This window comes from Camelus ferus, chromosome 31, assembly GCF_009834535.1.
Source record: "Camelus ferus isolate YT-003-E chromosome 31, BCGSAC_Cfer_1.0, whole genome shotgun sequence".
In the NCBI taxonomy this organism is placed as follows: Eukaryota; Metazoa; Chordata; class Mammalia; order Artiodactyla; family Camelidae; genus Camelus; species Camelus ferus.
Window position 1 is genome coordinate 4,348,210 of NC_045726.1, and position 16,866 is coordinate 4,365,075.

At 43.1% G+C, this 16,866-nt stretch overlaps 1 protein-coding gene across 9 annotated transcripts in view; it reads right to left on the reverse strand.

Annotated features, from left to right (window-relative positions):
• NEK1 (NIMA related kinase 1) overlaps nt 1-16,866 on the reverse strand; it is an 89,337-nt gene that overhangs the window by 25,428 nt on the left and 47,043 nt on the right. For all 9 annotated transcript variants that reach the window (XR_004316313.1, XM_032470760.1, XM_032470767.1 and 6 more), the window contains 4 exons: nt 12,925-13,056; nt 11,002-11,067; nt 10,696-10,921; nt 7,861-8,013 (listed from right to left, as the gene is read on the reverse strand). Coding sequence is in view for 8 of the 9 variants with exons in the window: in XM_032470760.1 (XP_032326651.1) it covers nt 7,861-8,013; nt 10,696-10,921; nt 11,002-11,067; nt 12,925-13,056 (577 nt within the window). In the remaining variant the exon portion in view is untranslated. The remainder of the gene's footprint in view (nt 1-7,860; nt 8,014-10,695; nt 10,922-11,001; nt 11,068-12,924; nt 13,057-16,866) is intronic.

Sequence of the window (16,866 nt, forward strand, 5' to 3'; positions counted from 1 at the left end):
GGCACTTCTTGAAGAAGAGAAATCGTGACTGTTACTACAGTTCAATGTATTCAGCCCTTTACTTTACAGTTAGTGTTTTTAAGGACAAGTTCGCAAGGACAAGCCACTAAAAGACAAAACATATTTACAACACATGTAACTAACAAAGAACTCCCAGACACCAAAAGAAAAACAACACAATGGGTAAGTAGGCAAGACTCTTGAACAGGCGCTTCAGAAAAGACTATACACCTCTTAGGGAGGTATTTTCGGACATGACACCAAAGCACAAGCAACAAAAGCCCCTCCCCTCAAAGTGGGACCACATTAAAGCAAAAAGCACCTGCACAGCAAAGGGAAAAATCAAACAGCAACAAAGTGAAAAGGCAGCCTGCAGAATGGGAGAGCATGTCTGCAGACCATGGGTCTGATAAGATGTTAACATCCAAAATATTAAAGGAATTCATACAACTCAACAGCAAAATACTGGGCAAATTAAAATTAACTTTCTATTATTAATTAATAATAGCAATTTAAAAATGGGCAAGTGAGCTGAATAGGTATTTCTTAAAAGATACACAAATACCCAACAGGTACAAGAAAAGGTGCTCACCACCACGAATGATCAGAGAAACGCGTATCAAAACCACAGGGAGAGGGCATCTCCCTGCTGTTCATGCAGCTGTCACCAAAAGGACAGGTGACAATTAGCGGTGAGGATGCGGAGGAAGGGGAGCCCCGACACACTGCTGGTGGGAACATGAGCTGGTGAGGCCACTGTGGCAAACAGTATGGTGGTTCCCCCAACATTAAAAACAGAACTGCCACAGGACCCAGCAATCCCATTTCTGGGTATTTATCCCAGAAAAGAAAACAGGATACAGAAGACAACTCTGCATCCGACGCTCACTGCAGCAGTCATTCCCAGCAGGATACAGAAACATCCCTAGTGTCGTCCTCGGAGGAACGGATAAAGAAAACGTGGGGCACACACACAATGGAAGAGTATGCAGCCCTAAGAAAGAAGTCAATTCTTGGAGGCTATTATGCTAAGGGAAGCAGGCCAGACACAGAAAGACAAACACTGCATGCAACCACGTGTAAGTTAAATCTAAACAAGTGGAACTCAGAGAAGCGGGGAGATGTCCGTAAAGGGTCCAAACCTTTGGAGACTCCATGCACAGTGTGGCTAATTGCTAACAATGAACAGCGTGCTTGAGATTCGCGGAGAGTAAATCTTAAGTGTCCGCGTCCCACACACAAAAGGATAACTGTGGGTGATGGGCACGTTAGCTGGCTTGATTGTGGCGATCACAACACAGGGTATATTTTATGTCAAAACACCACGGTGTTTGTGGTAACTTTTGGTGAAAAAGAGCATGAAAACGAATATATGTGTGTTCCTGGATGACTGAAGCATTGTGCTGTACGCCGGATATTGACACAACATTGTAAACTGACTGTACTTCAATAAAATGTATATACGTAAAATTAAAAACCCAAAACACCACGTTGTACACCTTAAAAATAGACAACTTTATTTGCCAATCACAACTCGATAAAGCTGGGAAGAGAATGAAAAGCCACATGAATGGCCATTACACTCAATACAACCCACTCCACGGCCACTTTCAGCTGCAGAAGGGAGCTGGGAATTGCGGTCTCTGCCCAAGCGGCCACGTGCCAACCCAGACCCAAGGCGGGCACGGGAAGCCCAGCGCGAGGAGGAGGGGGAGAGAACCGGGCACCGCGGGACAGCAGTGGTTTCTGCCCCACAAGGACACATGGACACACACACACACACACACACACACACACACACACACAAACCCCATGTCCCAGAGATGCCAGTAAAACGGGGGAATACGTCAAGAAAAAGAAGGCCAAGGACTCCAGGCAGTAAGAGATCTGACTGACATGAGAACAGGTAAAGGCAGAGGCCAGGACGACAGCTTTCCAGCAGGTCAGAGGAAAAGCTCGTCTAGTTTGGAGCAGGTCAGAGGGGAGTCCAAAGAAATGGTTCCAGGAAGGCCAAACCCACGTAATACCTAATGTATCTGGATGATCTGAGAAGAGATAAACATACCTAGGGGAGAGTTCGGCCAGAGACTAGTAACAAGGACGTGGAAAACAAAGCAAAAAAATAAAAATTATTCACTAAAGGGAAAACAAAATATTGTGCCAGAAAGAAAAGTTGTCATGGTACAATCATCTTAGCTTTGGTTAGAATATACACGGTCAAAAGAATCCCAGCACTGCATCCTCGTTTCACCACAATCGTAAGTGTACGTGCAGGAGATGGGGGCGGGATGTACAGGCGTATCTGGGGAGGCCAGGGGAGGAGAACCGAGGGGGAAAGGCAGCTACACCTTATCCTCCAAAGTACGGAGTCCACAGTCAAGGCTTCAGACTAAAAACAAAATAATAAAGGCGTGTGATTCACAATCGCTGATAAGCAAGAAAACAGTTAAAGGAGCTGAAAGTGGCCAACTCCGGGAAGCAGAAACTAAGGCGATGAGCGAGGTCTAGGAACTGCGGCTTTTGGTAACAGACTTCCAGAGTGACTTGGCCTTTTTATAATAATAGAACTAGATTTTAAAATAAAAACAAAATTTATGTGATTAAAAAGAACATAATCTCTTGGTAGCAAGGTTATAGGTAATTTCAATTTTCTACAGCAGAGTTTTTCACATTCTCTAAATGCTTTACAATGAAAATATACTATTATAGTCAAGGGGAAAAAAGTTAGTTTAAAAAAAATGTGGGTGCTTTGTTACTGGCCATGATAATATAACTCATATTGGATTAACCACCTACTGAAAGTAAGAATAAATGATAGGCAAAAAATACATTTAAAAGCTGCTGGGAAGTCCTGGGGTAGGTGACCCAGCAAGGCCAAAGAGAGAAGGCAGACACTGAGATAAACTCCACCTCCCCTCACCCTGCATCCTGAGGGCATTTCCTAAACACCAGCCCCAGGGGCCAGACTTCAAGCAGAGGCAAGTCTTACTGGGTTGAAAGTCTGAGGCCACCAAAGTGACCCAGACTCCAAGGAAGGAATCACCAACAAGAAACTCAAGTCTATGTAAAAGTTCCCCTAGGCACAACAAAAAATCCCCTCAATTTTCATCAAGCTCCTAAATCACACTCACGAGCAACAGGCCAAGAAAACCAGCACAAACAGCGGCCAAGAGCTGAGCGGCTGGTGGTGTGTGGGAGACACCCAGGAGCACGGTGAATAAGCACCACCGATGCTGAGCCAAAGGAGCGAGGCACAGGAGTGAGGGCTACAGCCCCGGGGTCAAGCCGGCAATCAGGACCACACAGGCTGCAACTAACCTCAACAGTAGCAAGGTCATCTGCTGGCATTACTTAGTTTTAAGAAGAAAACTTAACCTTCTTTGAAGAAAGGTAACATCCAGAGGCTATTAAATTTTTCAACCACAATGTCTGGCATCCAATCAAATACTGTAAAACTCAGGCACAAAAATTCTAACCTGTGCCCAGGTTTTGTACAGCCTGCAAGCTATGAAAAGCATTTACATTTTTAAAGGGCTGTAGAAAAACTTAAATAGGATAATATGCTCACAAAGGCTAGAGTATTTACAATGTCACAATTTATACAAAAAAATTCATTAATCTCTGCTATAACACATGGTCTATAAAAAGCAAACAGGAAAAAGCAACTGAAAACCAAGAAAAGAGACAACAGGAACCGAACAGACCTAGATAACACAGAAACAGACCCAGATAAGCCAGCTGTGAGGTTCATCAAGGAGGAATTTAAAACAACTTTGATGAACATGTTCAAGCAAAGACAGAAAGAGAGGGGGCAAACAGACAAATCCATGGATACTCTCAAAGGAAAACTGTAATCTATAAAAGAACATGAAGTGGACATTCTAGAATTGAAAGCCAGTATCTGATATTAGGAACTCATTGGATAATTGTAACACAGGTAAGAGAAAGCAGGAGGACTTGGGAAATGCTAGAGGGGTCAACAGAAGCAAAATGGAAAAAGGTTAAAAAAGTAGAATAGAGCACAAAGGAAATGTGACAAATTCAAAGGGTCTAATGTACATGTCACTAGAGTCCAAAAAGAGAACGGGCAGATCAACATAGGAGGACCTAAAGGACACGATGTCCCCAGACTGAAAAAACTTACCAACCTCCAGGTTTAGGAAGCTGAAAAAACCCAAAGCAGGTTAAAAACAGAGGAAACTCTCTCTAGTTATATCCTGGTAAAATTGCTGAAAAACCAAGAGAAACTATTAGATGAGCTTAAAGAGAAGCACCTATCACTTTCAAACAAACAAAAATAAGACATAAAACTGACATAATTTGGATACCAGAAGAAAATGCAGCGAGACCTTTAAAGTGCAAAAACCAAAATGAAACAAAGCAAAAGCAAAGCAACAAACCCCTCCCACATCTACATAATTTAATACATAGTGAAAATCCCTCACCAATTAAAAAATGGGCAGAAGGTCTGAATAGACACCTCACCAGAAAAGACACACAGAAGGCAGTTAAGCACATGTAAAGATGCTCCACTCGCATGCTATCAGGAAACTGCAAATCAGAACAACGTAGCACCGTTGCACACCAACTATGACGGCTAAAACCCTGCCACTGACAGCACCAAATGCTGCTGAGGATGCGGGGCAGCAGGAATGCCCATCGCTGCTGATGGGAACGCAGAACGGCACAGTCACTTTCAGAGGCAGTTCGGTGTTTTTTTACAAAACTAAACAGACTCTTCCCATATGATCCAGCAGTCATGCTCCTTGACATATACTTTGATGAGCTGAAATATATGTCCACACAAACACTTGCCCATAGATGTTACAGCAGTTTTAGTCATAATCACCAAAAGCTGGAAGCAACCAAGCTGCCCTTCAGAAAGTGAATAAAGTATTAAATAACCTATATTGACAAACTGGGGCACCCACACGGTGGAATATTCTTCAGCAATAAAAAGAAATGAGCTGTCAAGCCATGAAGAGACACGGAGGAACCTTCAATGCATGTTACTAAGTGAATGAAGTCAGTCTGAAAAGGCTACACACTGTGTGATTCCAACCACATGACTTTCTGGAAAAGGCAGAACCACGGAGACAGCACAGTGATCAATGGCTGTTAGGAGTCTGGGGGGGCGGGAGGGATAGTAGGTAGAGCACACGGGTTTTTCAGGGCAGGAAACTCCTGTGGATGTTACTGTCATGGTGGAGACAGGCCAATATACATTTGTCAAAATCCACAGAAAATACCACAGCAAGAGTGAAGCCCTGAGGTAAACTACAGATTTGGGGTAATAATAATGTGTCAGTGTTGATTTGTTGATTGTAACACATGCACCACTCTTGGGGGGATTGTTGGTTACGGAGAAGGTTGTATATGGGAACTGTCTCTATTTTCTGCTCAATTTTTCTGTGAACCCAAAACTACTCTAAAACAGAAGTCTATGAAAACAAACAAACAAACAAATCATGTACTAGAAAAATAAACTGAACAATAAAACATGTTCTAAGAAAATTAGATTTTAAGGAAAAAGATACCCTTTGAGCATCCAAGCAAAAAGACCAAGTCACTTACAGGAAAAGAAAAGACTGTCACCAGACGTTCTGACAGCTACGCTTTCTGCTACAATGCAACAGCGTTTCACATTAACGACTTTCAAGGAGAGGAAATGTAGGTCGAGGATTTAATGTAGCCCAGCCTACTCTAAGAATAAAGTCTTCAGATAAACCGCTAGGAACATGCAAAATCTCTGGTGGAACTGTTCACACGAGCTCTTCCTAAGGAACTATTACAGAAGAGCTTCCACAATCAAAATGACGAAAGAGACACTAAGGACGGGAAGACTAAAGACACCGCAAGTCTATCGTGTTTGTCATTTAATCCACAGAACTATCCTTGATGCCAGTGTTTCCATTCTACACACGGAGAAACTGGATGTCAAAGTCAGAGGAACCTGCCCGTGGTTGCCATAAAGTGATGGAACCAGAACTTTCTTGCCATGAGATGCACATACGTATTAACTAAACCTCCGCGTCCTTACAAACTGCCTAGAGTTTTGTTCTCTCCCTCATAAACCCAGCGAGCTCTCTTCCCCTTTGGCCCGGCTCAAAATCACCCGCTCTCTCTGTGACTTTCCCTGATCCCGAAACGTCTCTCATCACAATGGCACTGTACAGCACTGACAACACAGAGCCTCCTCAGCTGTGGCCCCACAGCACAGGCGACACCGCCAACACAGACCAGACACCACACGCAATTTCTGTGCTGGTAACAACCATGACCTCTTTGTTTTAAAAACCCAGCACAGAGCGTATTCTAAGTACATGTAGTTAGAAGAAAAAATTTAAGGGGGCCAGATGACAACTCTGGGAAGCCTTCAACTATCAAAGATAAAGTCAATCTTTTCACATAATATTATGCCTCACTGGTTTTCACTTGAGTCTGTCCTCCGAGAGTAAGAATGACTTTTACTCTTTGTAGCTTTACTGCCTCACACGTAATAGTACGTACAACAAGTGTTCAATAAACAGCTGGTAAACTGGATTTTTAAAAAGTGAGGCGAACCATAAAAAAGACTTTTCAGTCCCAATTCTACGCAGATGGACTCCTCGTATGGAGGAGGAGAGCCCTGCTTTCACACGGCCTGAGTCTCACTACCCACCAAATTACTATGTTTAAGCAATAAAAATTTTACATAAGTGGAATCAGAATGTGATGTTCTAAAAGTAATGGTTCTAATGAATGTATTTAGGACTTCAGACTATAAAATAATCTGAAATTTTTATCATCTTTTTTGAAAATGTTTTGGCCTGGAGGCATTTTTTTCTGAATAAAGCCTGGGACATTTTTAGAACAGGCTCAGACTGAGATAGAAAAATGCTGTAACCAGTATTTTTAATTTAGATTAGTTTTGGCATAAACTGTACAACTTTCAGACTCAAGAGTGTGAACAAATTAATTACAAATATACACACTTTGTGTACCTGCCCTTTTATCAAACAAATATATATGCTTTATTCAAGGTATTTTTCCCTTTAATAATAAAGAAAATGCTATAATGGTTACAGGCGGGGAGGTCCGCTCTTAATAAGCAAAGAACAACCTACTCCTGCTCCTTCAGGAACAAGCGTGCAGGCTCATTCCAGAAGCTAACTGCCAGCATCTGGCTAATGATCCCTTTCTGCACAACGTGAACTGCTTCACCTCCCAGGTCATTTCTCTGTCAGGTTTGGGTGAGGTTTACTCTGAGCTTTAAGGAGAGGCAAGTAAAAAGGCAGAGAGGGTGGGAGCGAGTGTGAACACACAGAAACGTGAAGTACACACACATTCAAGCCTTCACACAACTTCCAAGAAAGAGAAACTTCCTCTTTGAAAAAACTGTCAACCCTTAAAACACCTGTCTCGCAACAAGAGCACTCTGTCTGCGCAGGGGTGACTCTGAGACCCACTACCCGCGTGGACCGCCAGCGCTCTCCTCTAGCCTCGCAGGAGCTCGTCCTCCCCAGTCTTGGGGCAACGCCTGTGGTCCCCACTTCAGAAACCTGTTGTCTTCTAGTAAACACGACTGCTGACTCCACAGGGAACACACCACTCATCTCAGCACACTGCTCCCCCACCTTTCTCCACGGGAAACAGCATTTGACTGCTCTGCATTTCCCGCGCCCCCTCCACCACAGAGGGGGGAGCCCATCCCAGTTAAATCAGATCAAAACTCCGGACGACCATTCGAGACAAGCCCCCATAAAATGCAACCATTCTCCATGTAACTGGAAAACTGCCACAGTAAAAAGATAACCTATTATAAACAATTCGCTTAAAACAGACACATCTTTGTTAACACCATTTCTAGTCTCCGCTCACCGCTCCCAAGCACTGTGTCCTCCAACGGCCCCGTCTGCAGCTGCAGCTCAGCTTCTCCGAGGATCTTCAGAACAGAATCCGTAGGGCTTCTCCCCCAGACTTTTCTTGGAGATCCACCAGGATCTAATTTAATAACCTCTCCCACTGTATGCTCTAAAAGAAAAAGACAGAAACAATTTTCAGTAGTAGAACATAACACCACCACACTATCAGGCAGACTTAAGGTCTTCTACCCAACTGAGTGCTTTACAGGAGAAAAGGTCGTATCACAAACAGCACATGATGACGATGCTTAAAAAAGACTTTCAGGGAATGAATAGTAAATGTTAGAAAGGACAGAAGGGACTACTACTGATAATAAAAAACACATTTACAGTTGCCTTATAAAATACTTATGAATTAAACTCTAGTTTTAGGGAATATGAAAATGGAAAAAAACCAAATTATGTTTCTATAACTTTTTATTTGAGAAAAAAATTTAAACCTAAGATACTTAAGAATAACTTGTAGTATAAAAATAGATAAAATGTGAATTAGTATTTTGTTTCTATAAATTTAATTGAAGAGAATAGAAAACAAATCCTGAGATAAATGCACATATAAATAAAAGGGGAGAAAAGTATTTATGAGAAGATGTATTTCATCTTATGTATCATAAGTAGGCACCTGACTCTCCCTTTTTGACAATATTTTGGCATAAGCCTTTTTAACAAAATTTGGCTAAGCAAAAAATAGAAAACAATCTATTGATGTTTGAGTCTTTAGGACACTGATAATAATACACAAAGCATATAGGTGCCTGCCAGGAAGGGACAGGTTATAAACTCAAATATACATGTTGATACAAATCTTTATGTATTAGTCCCTGCAAGTAAGGATCTGCAAATTAGCAGGTACTACTCAGTTTTGTTCAGCCAACACGATCACCAACAGGGAATCTGTTTTTTAAAAGAATAGTTAAAAAAAGAGAAAGCCCAGAAACAGACCCATAACTCAGAGTCATATGGTTTGATAAAGGTGCCGAAGAGATCTGAACAGGGCTGGGGGTGGGGAGTCCCCATCTGGGGAGGCGGAGTGGCTGGTGCTGGCAGAGCAGAGCACTGAGGGCACAGAGCTACCCGGGAAGAGAACTCAGGGTGACTGAAAAGGGCCCTTGGAGCCTTCAGATGAATGCTGATCAGCACGTGTGAGACAGTCACTGTAGTCTAGGGAAGAGACCACCCAAAACAGAAGGAATAACATTCTGAGCTCAAACAGGGTCAGAAATAGTCCCCAGTCCCACCAGCCGGCGGGACGGTACAGCTCAGTGGGAGAGCACGTGCTTAGCATGCACAAGGTCCTGGGTTCAATCTCCAGTGCCTCCATTAAAATAAATAAATAAATACATAAATAAAACCTGATTACCCCACCAGCCAGAAAAGAAGGTCTTATAATTCACAAGGCCACAGGCAGGTCACTCAGGAAGGTTTCTGACCAGCAAGGGGGAAAGGCGAGCCACAGACTAAACACAGCCCTGGCTCCCCTGACTAAGTCCAACATGAGACCAAAAGGGGCCAGCCATTTACAAGTAACTGAACTGTGTCCCAGAACAGGGTCAAGAACGTTGACAGGGATACAGAAATGCAAAGCACCCATCAAGGGAAAACTCACTGTTCAGCCCAACAAACAACCACGCAGGCACAGGAGCAGGAAAAGTCCACACATAACAAAGAGGGGAAAAACCAGCCAATCAAAACCAACCCCAAAATGACCAACATGATGTAACTAGGAGACAGGGACACTTACAACTGTCATTATAACTAAATTCTACACATTCAACAAGCTATAGACAAGACTGATGATAAAAATTAGGGACAAGGAAACATTAACAAGATACACATTGAACTTCTAGCAAGGAAGACAGAAAAAGCTGGAAAAAATAATTATGGCAAAAAAGAAATTCCAAATTTGATGAAAACTGTATCCTCATAAATCCAGGAAGCTCAATGAAAGTCAAGCAAGAGGAACACAAGGAAAATGACACCAAGGAACAGCATAATCAAATTTACTAAAACCAAGGCTTTGGGGGGAAAACTCTAAAAAGCAACCAGAGGAAATGAGACACATCACATACACAGAAACAAAGAATGAGGCTGACGGAAAACCACGAGAAGTGCAAACTGGAAACACTGGAGCCACCCCCCGAAGCACTGAAGGAAGAAAACGTCAACTAGGAATTCTATACCCAGAAAAAATAAAAGGGAGGAAAAATCAACACTTTCACAGACATGCAAAAGCTGAAAGAACTCATCACCAGAGCGTCGTCTCCGACCCTACTTGGTGCCTACCTGCCTGCACAGGTGCGCCCAGCCTGGCTGCTCCCTGCACGCCCCCTCGGGCCCCCGTACGGCTCAGGCTCACCGCCCCACCCCACCCAACCCTACCCCCGGCACAGCTCTCCCTCGGGAGCCGCCCCGGGCCTCCGAGACTGGCCGATGCCAGCACATGCGCCTGCAGCAGCGCGGTTACTCCCGGGGGACCCGGCCCGGTCCCCAGAGCCCTCAGTACGCAGAGGGCGCGGTGAGACTGTCCACACCCACGAAGCGCCTTCGCAGACCCCGCCGAGTGCACTGCCCGCCCCTACCCCCTGCCCTCCTCCTTCTGGTCACAGGGGACCTGAGGACACGACGGAGACTGGGGCACAGCGCCCGCTCGCCCCGCAGCCGTCCTAACAGAGCCCGTTATCCTGGAGTCGCGCTCTCCTTTCTCATTCATTGGAGCAGGAATGCCCCCCGGCCCCCAAGTGCACCCCCTCCTCCGTGCCCCACCGCTGGGACCCGGCTCCTCCGCACGCACTTCCCGAGGCAGAGAAGGACGTGTCCAGGGTCAGCCCCTCCGCGGGCACAGCCAGCCGGCCGCCGGCCTCCCACTTCCTGCGATCTGCCGGGGCCCTCTCCCTCTCCTGCCCCGGGGCGTCTTCGTGCGCAGCGCTCAGCTCCGGCTCAGAGGGGCCCTGCTTCTCGTTCTCCTCTTCTTGGGCTTTAAGATTCTGATTTAACCGACGAAGTATTTCTCGCTTACTCTGAAAGGTAAAATGTTGTATTTTAGTAGGTATACGACCAAGTAAAATGATGACAGAGAAAATGTGGAAACTGTACCCACTGAAACAGCACTGCTGGTCTTCTGCACTTCTTCCGGGGTTTCCTGCGTGTCAGTTAAGCTTCTGTCCTTTAAACACAGATAGTTACAGAGTAAGAATGTTTTTCTTAGAAGTCTACGTTAAAATTTTTGATATTTTTACTTTTTGTTTTTCATTAACATTTCAAGCTCCTTGTGAATATTTTTATTCCTGCAAAATGTTAACACAGCTTCCTTCGCTATCAGCAATGAGAAACAGTTAAATGTTATCATCTCGTAGCCTTAATACACAACAGAAAGGCCAATTCTCAATTATTTGTCATAGTTCTGGATTACCTCATCACATGTCTAACTACCGCCTCTTTCTCTTGGGCACCTGATTTTTGGTAATTTTGAATTTATGGTAGGAACTTTAAAAATTAATTTATATACTCCAAGAGAGCTAGGGAAGTTCTGATGAATGAGTAATTCAAGTTACGTGTTTGGAAGCTATCTTTATGTTGTTTCGGGTACACAAATTCTTGTTAGCTGTGCTCCGTACTAAACGTAACTGAGAACTGGCTTTTCCCCCTAAGCAAAAAGCAACCACAAAGAATTCTGACTCTTTTGAACTAATAATAATACGAATTATCTTTTTATTAGTACAATCAGAGCAATCTAGACCACCTAGAATTTTTAAATATATGAAAAGAAGAAATTAGTGTTAAGAAAACTACGAGAGCAAAGGTAACTGGAAGGTTCTGGGTGAGGAAAAGCAGCTCTTAAGATTTTAAGTAAGTGATATTTATTTACCAAGAAAACACAGAGAGAAAAACCACTTAGCTACTTGAATTACTGCAAATTTTATTAAACAGTGGTCAGTTTAAAAGTAGCAGTTTTAATGTCAGTCAGACAAAGAGCACTTTACCCAGTAAAGCAGTCAGGAATTAGCAGCCGCTACAACCAGAGAGGTGACAGCTACTTGAGATGAGAGCCTGGGGAGGAGGAAGGGACCCACGCAGTGGCCCCTGAGGCTGCGGAGGACAGCGCGGCACCAGTCGTCACCAGAGAGAGACCACACCCACGTGAAGCCAGTGTTTCCTACACGAAGCTCCTGAGTGTGACCAAGACTCGTATTTCCTACGCAGTCTTACTTTCAAGATAAACACAAAGGCTGTAAAAAACTGGTGTGCCAATAACAGCAGTGCTGTCTGCAAAGATGTGATGAAGTTCAACAGAAGAAAGGCACAGACTTCAACTCCAGGAAAGGAGAAAAGCAGGCTAACGCAAGACATGACTCCACAGGCTTCTCCTCGGCCTGCTGGAGCTCAGGCGGGAACTCCGCATCACGAACTCCGTGCCCTCCACCTCGGAACGGAGCTCTGACATTTCAGACGACACCCAGCACTCAGTTCCAAGTTTCACTTCCCACTTCCCCACGTTTCTGTGTTCTACCACCCACACGGCACAGCAGAGACTCACCAGCAGAAGGTCAGAGACACCGCTGGTGAGTTAACTGGGACTCTGCTTACACTTAATTCAGTCCTCCAGCGTTTGCGATGCCAAACATTTTAAAACACATGCAGACATGTCTTGCACATTATTCCCAGAGTTAATTAAGTACCAAAAAGACATTATTTTTTTAAAAGGTGAAACTAATTGTGGGCTAGGACATAAAAATGTTTATTGCATTAGTTTTCATACATTTCTGTATTTTTTGTTCAATATTCTTATAAAGTTAAAAAAAAAGTCATTTTAATATATTTTTATCTACCAGGTGGTCTTACATATAAAACCTAAAAGCAGTGAGGCTCCAAAATCCAGAGTAAACCATACATAAAAATCTTAAGAAGTAAATTTTTTCTTAGAAAAACCTAATGGAACATTAGGAAGTAATGTAATTTCATAAAATTGAAGCCTTTTAACAACCTTTGGACTTCGAGGAGCTCTGAATGTTAGGAGACTTACCAAACCCACTCCTTTCAAAGCTGAAGTCACAGAGAAGACAGGTCCCGCCTGCTGCTTTGAGGGAGGGCCACCTGCCCCACGCTGCCCCGAGGGCGGAGACATATCTGAGTTCTTCATTCCTTTAGCCACCAGCTGTCATAAAGAATGCAAGCACAGTGGGAAATGCACATTTGCATGAAGAATTAAAGTGGCATCACAAGATCACTGTCTGTCCACTCTATCAAGTTCTTTTTTTCTTTCTAAGCAGTCAGTTACAATGTGTCAATGTCTGGTGTCCAGCACAGAGTCCCAGTCATGCATACACATACATATATTCGTTTCCAAATTCTTTTAAAAAAATTTTTATTTTGTGGGGGGAGGTAATTAGGTTTGTTTATTTATTTATTTATTTTTAGAGGTGGTACTGGGGATTGAACCCAGAACCCTGTGCATGCTAAGCATGCACTCTACCACTTGACCTATACCCTCCCCCTGATATTCTTTTCCATTAAAGGCAATTACAAGAGACTGAACATAGTTCCTTGTGCTATACAGCAGAAAAAAAATTTTTTTTTATTAAGGAGTTCTTTTCATTCCTCAATTTTTGCTGTGCTGGGGAAAGATCGGTGAACGGAGAGAAACACCTCTGGCCTCACAGAAAACATAACTGTGTGTCACACAGCACTAAATAACTCCTTTCCGTCGCATTAACAGTGTTTCACAAACTGCCTTCTACAAGATTACAGAGTTAAACATTAATCCTCTTCCTTTAATTTTAATCCATTACAAAATCTGGCAGAAAGAAAAAATATTTTATTTATTAATCTTATTCTTCAGAAAGAAACGCTTCTACAATTCCTGCAAGTTTGGCACAATCTTCTTGAAGTTTGAACATCAATCATCCAACATGAGAGCCCTGATGATAAAAATGTCAACGTAAGTAAGAAAGGAAAAAGCAAAAGGGTCGGGTAATGAGATTTATTTCACTAAAAACACCACTTGTTACATTCATACATGTGCTGCTTTTATCTTGCACATATTTTTAGTGAAAATAAGATTCTGAATTTTCCATAAATATGAGGAAACGGCATTTAAAAATAAGCGCAGACCAACACGGGCAGCAAGCCCACTCCCTCCTTCCATCTCTTCTTCAAACCAGTAAACGAGGATTTTTGATGAGTAAATATTTCAAACACTGTACTTACTGGGCGTCTTCTATGCATGAAATAGTAATACAATTATGATACTGAGTTTTGTGGACTTTCATTTTACTCTAATATGTTTTGTTGGAAAGAAGATGGAAGTAGCCAACACAATGTTGAAGGGACAAAGGTAAAGAATGACACTACTTGACTCCCAGACTCACTAAAAGCTGCAGTAGTCAAGATGTTAATGAAAGAATAGCAAATGGATCAATGGAATAGAACAGAAAGCCCAGAAACAGACCCAGATAGAGTCAACTAATCTTTAACAAAGGAGCAAAGGCAATTCCATGGAGAAAGGACAATCTTAGCAACAGATGGTGCTGGAACCACTGGACACACACAGGCAAACAAACAAACAAAAACCTCAGACCCTTCACAAAAATTAATTCACAACTGATTACAGAACTAAATGTAAAACTCAAAACTGCAAAACTCCTAGAAGATAACGTAGGAGAAAATCCACATGACCTTGGGTTTGGCAATGACTTCTGAGATACAACACCAAAAGCACAATCTGTGAAAGAGAGTTAATAAGCCAGATTTCATCAAATTTAAGAACTTCTGCTCTGTGAAAGACACTGTCAAGAGAATGAGAAGACAAGCCACAGAACGGGAGAAAACATGTGCAAATGAAATACAGACAGAAAGGACTGTTAATCAAAATACACAAAGAACTCTTAAAAGTCAAAAGTAAGAAAGCAAACAACCTAATTAAAACATGGGCAAAAGATCTGAACAGATACCTCACCAAAGACACACAGAAGGCAGTTAAGCACATGTAAAGATGCTCCACTCACATCCTATTAGGAAACTGCCAATTAGAACAATGTAGCACTGCTACACACCAACTATGACGGCTGAAACCCCGCCACTGACACCACCAAACACTGCTGAGGACGTGGAGCAGCAGGAACTCCCATCGCTGCTGACAGGAACTCAGAACGGCACAGTCACTTTCAGAGACAGTTTGGTGGTTTCTTACAAAACTAAAACATACTCTTGCATATGATCCAGCAATCACGCTCCCTGGTATTTACCCAAAGGAGCTGAGAACTTATGTCCACACAAAACCATACACATACATGTTCACAGCAGTTTTATTCATAAACACCAAAACCTGGAAGCAACCAAGATGCCTTTCAGTAGGTAATGGTTAAAAAACCGGTACCTACATGGAATAAAAAGAAATGAGCCATCAAGTGAGGCAAATCAAGGAGGAGCCTGACTTGAGTATCACTGAGAGCAGTCAACCTGCAGAGGCCTCACGACACTCTGGGAAGGCAGAACTACAGAGACAGTAACAAGGTCAGTGGCTGCCAGGGGCCAGTGAGGGATGAACAGGCAGAGCACAGAGGACTTTAGGGCCTGAAGACACCACGTATGGTATCACAATGATGGACACATATCACTATACACGTGTCCAGAACCACAGAATGTGCAAAAGCAAGAGGGAACCATGGCGTGAACTAGGAATTTCCAGGGACAACGTGTCTGCGCAGGCTCATCAATCGTAACAAATGTTACCATCTGGTGGGCTCCGCTGACAATGGGGGAGGCCACACACCTGTGGGGCGGCTGGGTATGTAATATCCCCTCAATTTTGCTGTGAGTCTAAAAATGCTCTTAAAAAAATAAGTCTCTATCAAAAAAGAAGAGGAAGATGAAAACATTGCTTTAATCTCAGTTCAGCACTGCTGAAAGGTATTCTGATATTTAAGATGTTGTTATAAATAACTTTTCAAAAAATCTAGAGCTCACAAAACTGAGTAGTAGTCTTTTGAAAGATTATACAGAAGTGTTTTGAAACTTTATCGTCGTCTTATTACCATAAAGTATATTCAAAAACGGAACATAAATCCTGGGATATATAACATGCTCCAACTGGTTCTGGACAAACAGGAGCATTTTTAAACAAGTACATTACTTCCCTATGTGAGCGTTTTGAAGGAAACGAGTTAGTTCGGATGTGCAAACTGCCGTTTTATTTAACTCAGTAATTTCTGATTTGAGAATTATTTGAGAATTCTAGCTCAGTAAACCTAGAAAACTAACTGCAATAAATAATTTTCAAACAAAAAAAAAAGGAGGAAAAATCAAAATGATGGCCAAGTGCTTTCCCTGAAAGGATGACAGCCTGGAAGAGAGGGCAGCACAAACCAGCCAGCAGTCACAGTGAGACCGGAGCAGAAGCTGTGCGCCCAGTGATCTGGGGGCTCAGACCCGGGGACCCGCCCGCGGAGAGAAGCCAGGACGCCGTGTGTGTGTGTGTGTGTGGGGGGTGCGGCATGCCGGGGCGCAGGCGGGGCTCACACACGCCCCCACTCCAACCCGCGACTCTGTGCTGCTTCTCACCCTCTCTGAACTTCAGACTTCTTCTAAGACGGGAATGCTGCACAAAGTGTCCCGCTGCTACAGGGATTAGACATGATACTTTATATAAAGTGCACAGCTGTATGCCTAATAAAGCTGCAATTACTATAGTTCAGTAAATACTTACTTAGTTTCTGTTAAACAGGGCTATTTGGCTTAAACACCAAAACTCTGGTTTTCGCCCTTGACAAAACAAAGAGACTTACACAAAGTGCTTCTGACCTCTAGATTATAGAATAGAACAAAACCCGCTCGTGTGTGCATAATGAGAATTTAAAGCCTTAACACTGCGTGCAAAGGTCTGTGACACAGAAGCCAACAAGCAGCAGAAACCTGAGAGACAAATACTTCACCTTATGAGCTTTAAAAAATCTGAGATAAAAAATTG